Here is a 9,450-nt window from a genome sequence, read left to right on the forward strand (position 1 = left end):
GTGCTGTTCTACAGTGACATGTACTAAAATGCGCCTGTGGTGGACTTTTATAATTTCATTTTATTTTTGGTTTCCTATCCGGTGTTCCGAGCCCACATTAGAGCTCATACTAAATTCGGATCGCGCACACAAGGGCCCATTTAGGAGTGACACTCTCAATAGGATTTTCTCCTTATCTAAGACTCGAACCGAAACATCTAATTAAGAGTGAAGCAATTTCACCACTGCACCATAACTCGGCCATGTGTAGTGCACTTTTATATTACTATATGTTATCTCACCAACTACATGACAAAAATCAAAATGGTGATTGGAAAGGTTAACAAAAGTTCATTCATTTTCATTAGAGAATATTATTACATTTTGGTCCCATAAGTTTGTCTTTATCCCATTTTGAAATGAAAAGAGTTCAAATTACATGCCAATCATGGGTGTTCATGATATGGTATAATTTTGAAAAATTTCGATTTGTTGATTTAGATATTTATTTTTTAAAATATCATGTCATTATTATATGAAGTGCAATATGTTTCGATTTCAATTTGTGTAGTAAAATAAGTCGGTAACTTTAATATGTTCGACGTTGACTAATATATAATCTGGAAAATTATAAATTTGGCAATGGTGAAAAACTCTTTGTATGCTTGAAATGACTGGAAATTTTCTAGTGTTAGGTCGAACAATAACACATGTATGTATATGAATATATGTAATAAAATATTTAGTTTCTATTTAGTAATAAAGGCAAGAAACTTTTAGTTTGGAAATTTCAAGATATTAGGCATTTTTTCAATTTATATTTAGATAAAGCAAATTATAGTTATTATCTCTATAAAAATACGTAAAGACCGTGTATATAAAAAGTATTTCGATATTGTTTTTCTATAAAGATCGAATACTATTATTTTTTAAAATGCATACGAAATAACGTAATGGGAACATAAAATGCCAAAAAAAAAAATCCATTTCGATATGATAATTCGATATTTACAAAATATATACACCCAAAACACAATGGCTATAGGTAAGGTTAACAAGAAATCATTTTAATTAGACAAAACTACACCTTAGTACCATAAGTTAATTATTATTCCAATTTGAAATGAAAAGACTTTGTATAAAGGTGTTTTTAATGAACTTTTAGCTTGCATCTAAATAATAAAATCTTCAATGACACTCAAGTCGAGTTATTTACTTTTTCTTTCAAAATAATTTTTAATTTTAATTTAAAATCAATATTTGATTATAAAAATTTTAAAATATAGGAGTTTGCTCCAAATCTATTTTCCAACTTTATCTTCAATTTCAAATAAAAGGCTTTATTTTCACGTTCGCTAATAATATAACCAAATACAAACTCTATTTTCAACGTCAAACTTTACAACTTATTGTAGTTGAATAAGTTGTCAATTTTCTAAACGATGAAGAATGGAGATAAAAAATTTCTTCAAGTAATTGGTCAAGTTGACTAATTAAAGCCATCTAGCTCTTTAACCATTGTTGTAGCTCATCATATGTATTCCATGCCCCCTTATCCATATCTAGCTACTGACTATGGTACACAACTGTCATTGTTCACACATCACATGTGGATTGGTGAATTTCTCATATAACATTTCATGTTTGTACTAATTACAGCAGCAATATACTCAATGTAGTTCCACAAGCAAAATCTTGAAAAGGTAGAGTGCAAGTAGACTGCACGTAGACGTTACCCTTACCTTTGAAAGGTAGAGAGGTTGTTTCTGATAGACCCCCAGTTGGTTGGACTAATTCTATATATTTAAGTGGAGTGAATTGATAATTAATCAAATTACTAAACTGAATGCCATCTCAATCAAACAAAAACAGAATGGTCCATCAATAACAATGAAAATGAGATGCCATGTTTCATGTTTTCCATCAGTATAACTCCATCTTCCATTCTAGCCACACCATTTTGTGTATGTCAAACTCAAGATGCCACAATAAAAGGACTGTCATATTGAACATTTCTACAACCAGAAACTAATCCAAGTCCCATTGTTAAATAACATATCGAAAAGCTATTACATCGTCGAAATAAAATAAGAAAATGAATGCCCTTTGAGGGATGGGGATGTTTATGCTATGCCTCGAAAATCCAGGGGCTTGGAAATTCTACTAAAATACAACAATTGGTAGGAAATATCTGTCATATGACAAAGGCTTGTCCTTACTCCTTAGTATGACCAACTGCATAAATGAAGACTGGAGTCATTAAACTGAGATATAGAAAGACGATAAATGTTCTGTATCGATAATCTTAAAGATGTTAACATTTTTAGCATGTAGTGCATGTAGGGTAAAGGTAAGTCTAAGAAGCCAGAAGATGACATAAAAAGCTACATGTGCAGCACAATGTGATGTACTATTTCTCATGTTCAATTCTAAGAAAGGTTTCACAGCCCCTCGACCCTACCAAACATGATTGCTGCAACCTGCTGGATTATGCCTTCAACATCATTGTAAAATAGTGAATTCTATCCCTACTTCAGGACAAGGCTGTGACCTGGCGACAGCACCAAATCAAAATAAAGCCAACTTATCCTATACTTCCAAGGATAGAGCTCAGATTGCCCATAGTTGTCGACTTGACTCTGACCAATCTTGAAAGGTTAAACTTTGTAGAACTATAATATAAAAGGAACTGTCACGAAGAAGTAAATGCCTATCCAGCACCAGTATCATTATGCAGTACTAGCATTGCACCTCATGAATGCTGAGATGTAAACTCCCTAATATGAAGTAAGTTATGCATCATACAAAAGCTACAGCCTATGGCACTTAAAGACTTGACTTCCAATATTAGGTACCATTGCTAGTTTTTATAGAATTGATGTATTTAAGCTCGTCAACTTCATTGGGTAAATATTCTTTACATGCTTATAAATGTAAAAGTAAATTCAACCAACATCAACCATCTTTTGTGACAGATGCTACAGTCAGATGATGTAAAGCAAACTTATAATTACGGAATCTAGGTGTACTCACTTGCTAATCAACAGCCATTGCTTCAGGACCCCCACTACCATCCTCCACCCCACTCTTATTATGATCATCAACTGCATTCCTCAACTCTTCCACCAAGCTCCTCTGTTCTTCCTCTATTGTGTTCTGCAACTCATCAACCTAAGGAAAAAGTTTGAACATCAGCAAAGATATCCATAATCACTAATCGAAGTGTTCTCAAGATACAGATAATATAGTACACGTTTACAAGAATGTATTTATCTACCTATCTACGATCTACCTATGCCATCTGCTTATTACACATCAGTTGCTTTTCATGGGTGGTAAGTTAGATTGACACTTCACTTATAGTAATTGGAAGTTGCACAGGGTGACAACTGACAATAAACCAGTGAATAATTGAATGTATATAAATCAGTGAAAGCTCAAAATGTGAATTAGCATAATATGACCATCATACTGTGGAAGATAAAGAAACGGGAAAAGAAGGGCCAAAACTAATTTTAGCATAGCCCTCTACAGTGATGGAGCAGCTCAAGCATTTGAGATGTTTAAAGCCCCCTAAAGATACAAGTAAATGATCAATAAGGGGTACATTAACATAACGGCCCTTCTAACCTTTACTAGTTACATCGTCCTTCTAATCATTAGACACTGAGCTTGATGATCTTAAGAATGAAGGTTCACAACAAAAACTGAAGGCATAGATGGGAAAATAAGATTCTTGCGAATGGCCCAATGAGGCCTTGACCTAGTGCTATGGTTCAGACTTTGATACTTGGGAGTGTGAGGCCTTGCCCCACTGAAATTTACGGGCCACAAACTCTCAAATGTCTCTTAAGACATAAAATTCAATCTCTCCACCACCATATATACGTGTGTGATATATATAAATAATTCCCCAAGATGGGGATAACTCATTTTTGAATTTACTGAACTTCTTAGATTATCAGGCTCACAAGGGAAACGTACTTGACGTTAACAGGAAACTTATTTCACCAAATGCGACAGTACAACAACTAATTTCAATGCCGAACTAGTTGGGTCGGTATATGAATCCTCACTCTCCACTTCGCTCCATTTAGACACCTCTCATTCTTAGATACAATAGATTAGCTTCTCTAAAACTAGAAGTTCTCTACATTTTACATTGATTATACAAATGCCATAACAAGATCAAAAAGACTCCTAGCAAATATTAGACTAATATGAGCACACCAACAAGACTAAACCTTGATCTCAACTAGTTGGTATAGACAATAAGTATCCTCCTCTTCTATTGTATTTTATTTTCCGCTAATTCTACATGTTCTAAAAGATTATAAATCTTCTGATATAACTTTCTCCATGTGATTTTAAGTCTATTTCGTTCTCTTTTTTTTTTTTTGATAACCAAGAAATTTGCATGTGACCCGCCCTTTGGACCAATCACAGCCTTCTAAACTCGGTGGATAATGGGCCCACCCCTCTACCCTTCTCCACTTAAATATTGGGCTTCACTTTGCATGGTGTGGGGCTTGAACCTGTGACCTAAGCCACAAATCCTCCACCTTTTGCCACTCGAGCTAGGACTATTTGGTTCTCTTTTAACACCTATCATTGTTCCAGACCAACAAGTCGGTGCATTTGGATATCTCTATAGAACACGACCATATCATCTCCAGCGACTTTCTACTTTTTTCCTCTATGTATGCTACTTGCACCTTCTTTTGAGTGTAATCCTCAAAGTTAGAGATTCAACGAACCAATTCATCCTTGTTTGGATCGGGTTGCAAGTCATTGATTGAAGCAAACATTTCTCTAAAACACATGGGTTCACCCGTGAAACAACAACCCTTCGCTTCAAATCGATGGATGGCTTTTAACAACACTAGTTACAGGAAACTATTTTACACCTCAATAAGTAAACTTAAAAATCATTCTCTGATCAATTTATAGTATGCAAGACCATTATGTTGGCAAGTTTCTATAAGAGGCAAAGCAGAATAAGATGCATCTCTTTTATTAGTCTTGCTTAACTGTCAAAAAACTAGACATATAAGACAAGAATCAGCAAGGAGGCTCTAAGTTATTTCTTCTTATGTTATAGCTCTTTTGAAGCATTGAAACCCTTAATCAACACTCAAATCATGTACATTGAAATGTTAAGGAAATAACAATTAAAAGAGGAAATTCAGCAAAGTTACTTCAGAATTGTTAACAACAGAAGTTCCCTTGTCGGACCTATATATCACTTAACATCTTTGAGATGAACTAATACTGATGACTTAAATAGATAGAGAAATGCAATTGTCAATAAAAGAAAAAAGAAACGAAGTTCGATTGCCTTGTAGGCCAGAAAACTAGAATTATAAGGCAATCATGATGAGAACAAATGGATAAACCTCAGATAATTTCAAAAATGATGCTTAATAAAAAACCACTACTACTAGAAGTGAACAAAGAAAACTTTGAGAAACTGGCATTTTCACTTTCTGATGATGATTACTTCTTTCGTATGAATTCCCCAGAGTTTCACTATCGCTTTTATTAAAATCAGAGAGTTGACATTGATACAAAAAAAAAAAAAAAAAAACAGTCAAAGCTAAGAGGGGAAGTCAGGTAAAGTGAGTGTCTTTACCCGATTTTAGATGTTTAAAGTACATAAAGGAAGTATGCAAAATGTGAAAAGCTTATTGAAGGAGAATTATCCTGTATTTCTCTAAATAAGTTGTGGACATGTCGCTCATTAGTGCATTATGTCAGTTCTCTTTAATTCCTAGAGTCTTTCTAGCTACCATAATTCAATAGAAGCAATTAAGAATTTCCAACTAGAATTCCCTGCAGAAATCAGGAGACGGACTTTATAGAGGGATACGTACCACGTGCAATAGAAGCGCAAACTGCTTTTTACGAAGCTCCAACGTTCTTGAACTAGCAGTATTCTCTGCCCCCAACATTGCTATCTCTTTCTCAAGCTCTGTAATAACCTTCTGAGTTTCAGATCTTGGAGGCTGCATAGCAACCAACTTCCTGATGGACTCACACTCTTCTTTGTGCTTCCTCTTTATCTTGCTTTCTTCAAGTTGCCTCTTGAGATCTTCTATATCGGCCTGAGCTTGTAAAATTTGCTGATTTATCTCATCTTTTAGGTCATTGAAGTTCTCTTTCTCTCTTAGATTTGCATCTATGACTGCTTTACTCTTTAGGAGCGGAATCTCAAATGTATTTAGCTCTTGCAAGAAAGCTTTGGCAAGTCTTTCACAATCACCATAGTTATCAGCTTCCTTCTCTACCTCCAAAGCAAAAGCAGTAAACTTTTTCTGAAGTTTCTTCAACGGGGGTTCACCTCTAGTGGTTGTTGTGCGAGTGAGAAGTCTATGCTTAATAATTGAATCATCTTCAAGCGGGCCAAAAGCATAATTTGCAGGCGCTGTCTCCCCCTTCTCAGCAACTCTTCTACCTTTTGCCAACATTTATTTTCCTATCCTGAAAGAAAAACCTATCAGCATCCGATGGTATACAAATAATCGTGGATAAACTTGACAGCTCTGAAGAGGTAAATAACACAAATAGGTAGACAGCAAGATCGGTGCAGAAATTTTCCCTAAACATTATTTGATCAACTATGCCTTGATTCCAAACTATTTTTAGGAGGTTATATGAATCCTTTATATAAAATGTTCAGAGATTTCATCTCATTATGACTACTTTTACATTGCCCTTAACTTGCTCCAACTCTCTTCCTTCATTTAGGCTAGGACCCAAACATCGGTAGAGTTCCTCACTAAATTTTTCCAGACCCAAATGCAATCTATCATCATTGATGAATTAGATATACCAGAAAAGCAAAAAAAGAAAAAAAAAAGGTGAGATTTGTCTTTTTTTGATAGCAGACTTGAAGAGTACAATCTCTTTTTCTTTTCAGTAGGTAACTTGAGGAGTAGGATCTCCCACACGGTTAATTCCCAGAAAGCATCAATACAAATTAAAAGATAAAAGAACTAGAAAAGGACAAATAGACAAACAGAGGAGAAAAAAAAATTGTCAGAACAATGGAGGACTGATAGATTATACCAAGGCAACAAACAGTTTGGAAGAATGAGATAAAGCAGACAATTTTGGGAAAAAATGATAGTAACTATTAGTGTGTTTGCTACTGTTAAAGAATGACAAAAGTCCCACATCGGTGGTTAATGAGATGGGTGGACTCCTTATAAGGCTTGGGCAATCCTCCTTCCTTTGAGCTAGCTTTTGGGGTGTGAGTTACGCCCAAGACCTAATTTAACAAATAGTAAATAATGAAAGTCATTTTTTCCACCTTTTCCTATTTAATTACGGTTTTTCACATAATTACTCTATTAGTATTGTGTACAAATAATAGAGAATTGAAAAGGCATCATGAACTTTCAATTTAGAATTCATGCTTTCTTTCTCCATCATCAATATCATATTTATCTTATAATTATATTATTGTACTCCATATGATAAATAATTATGATCATGAACTTTTGCTCGCTAATTGGTCTCGCTATTTCATTCCTAGTTCTCTCTTTCAAGCTTCTTTCCATCATGGGGATTTCTTCTCATTCCGTCCGTTCTGCTAGCTGGTGTCGCCCTCTCTCTTACTTATCTATTCCCATCCATCTTTACCTCTCCTACTCCACTACTTCCCTCCTTCAAGGCGTGATTAATGCGCCTTAAACCTCTCTCTTGAAAAAGAGCATTTTTTAGTGGAGCCTTAGCACGTGAACCCATAGGAACAGGGCCCTTCTTCTTTGCAAAAAAGCTTCTGAATTATCATCACATCAGTAGGCGCAGAAAGCAAATCTTGGTATTGACTTATTGAAAATCTCAAAGAGACTATGATGAAAAGTGTTCTCCTTTAAAACATCTTCCTTAATGAAATCATTTTCAAGTGCTCAGTTGCCTTGAAATCTGGAAAATATGTTCTCCCAGGACACAATTTTCCAAAACAAAAGAGTAAACAACTTACATTGGTTAGTGGTAGAAGTAAATTTCCTTTTTATCAACATCTCAACCCTTACTTGATTTCATTTGATTTAAAGGACAATTAGACATTGTTGTCAATCTTCAAAACTCAAAAATACCACCAAAACTCACCTACTTCTATATCCAACCAAATACTAGAAAATGACTCTTATATATAAAGTTCTCAAATGGCAAAACCTTTTTCATGGAAAATCTATACCAAAATGCATCCTAGAAAGGAAAAATTGGAGAAATTCATAACTCATACAGGACAACAACAACATATACCCACTATAGTCCCTCAAGTGGGATCTTGGGGTGTGGGGTGTGTGCAAACCTTACATCTACCTTTGTAGAGTAGAGGGAACTACAAAATGACAAGAATAATATGGAACAAAATGAAAAGCCATTTACAATCGGAGCCCTTGCTGCTGCCTTTGGCTACAAATTACAATTGCAAACAACAAAAATCAAGAGGAAATAAGAGAGCTCAAAAAGTTCATTCATAAATGGCAGCATTAGATGCCTTTTTTCCGCTTGCAAACAACAAATCAATCAACTATTTCTCGTACCCCAAACTAGTTGGGATCAGCTACATGAATCCTCCATAATCATGTTGCTTCATTTCAAACCCTAGCTAGTTAATTCCCCCCTATGTAAAAAGTGGGTACATGGCTGCCTTCGGATAGCAAATTACAGTTGCAAACAACAAAAATTAAGAGGAAATAGAGAGCTCAATCAATCAAAATGATGACTTTTTTTTGTTTGCTTGCAAACAATAAATCAACTGTATCACGGAATCCCAAACTAGTTGGAATCAGCTATATGAATCCTCCATAACCATTCTGCTCCATTTGAATCCCTAGCTAGTTAATTGTTGGGTAATGCCTACATCCTGCCTAAAAAAGGCCCACGAGGGGACTAGGGTGGCCCGGGTCAGAGTCATGATCGAACATGGCTTGCTTGATGGACTTAGCTAAGAAATAAAGTTGTGCCTATGCTATCAACTATAACTTTTGGCATGATGGTAAGCGCTTGAGCTGCCTTTGGTTAGCAAGTTACAGTTTCAAATTACAAAAATCAATAGAAAAAAAAAAGGAGTTAAATCAATCAAAATTGGGAGCATGAGATGCCTTTGTTTTTCCGCTTACAAACAACAAATCAGTCAATCAATCAACTGTATCTCAGAATCCCAAACTAGTTAATATCAGCTACATGAATTCTCCATAACTATTTTTCTCCATTTCAATCCCAAACTCCTTAATGCCCCCCTTTATAACCACTCCGTTCAATTGCAAATTACACTCTGTGTGTGTGAGAGAGAGAGAGAGAGGGATACATACTTGAAGTTCGAAGTGTGAAATAGAAAAATCCGGCGCCGGCGAAATCTCCGATCTTCACCGGCAAGAAGTCTTCTCGCTGTTCTGACGATTAAAGAGCGAAGCTTTTAGGGGTTTTGCTTTCTTATGTTTTGTTTCTGAAAAACAA

General features: G+C 35.2%; 1 protein-coding gene across 1 annotated transcript; it reads right to left on the reverse strand.

The window, feature by feature from the left end:
- Positions 1-1,960: 1,960 nt before the first annotated feature.
- On the reverse strand, positions 1,961-9,450 carry LOC102602117 (THO complex subunit 7A-like). The gene is made up of 4 exons (XM_006362674.2): positions 9,306-9,450; positions 5,853-6,459; positions 3,013-3,150; positions 1,961-2,214 (listed from the first exon to the last, which is right to left on the reverse strand). The coding sequence occupies exons 2-3, from the start codon at positions 6,444-6,446 to the stop codon at positions 3,016-3,018; spliced, it is 729 nt and encodes a 242-aa protein (XP_006362736.1). The 5' UTR covers positions 6,447-6,459; positions 9,306-9,450; the 3' UTR covers positions 1,961-2,214; positions 3,013-3,015.

This window comes from Solanum tuberosum, unplaced genomic scaffold, assembly GCF_000226075.1.
Source record: "Solanum tuberosum cultivar DM 1-3 516 R44 unplaced genomic scaffold, SolTub_3.0 scf00412, whole genome shotgun sequence".
Taxonomy (NCBI): Eukaryota; Viridiplantae; Streptophyta; class Magnoliopsida; order Solanales; family Solanaceae; genus Solanum; species Solanum tuberosum.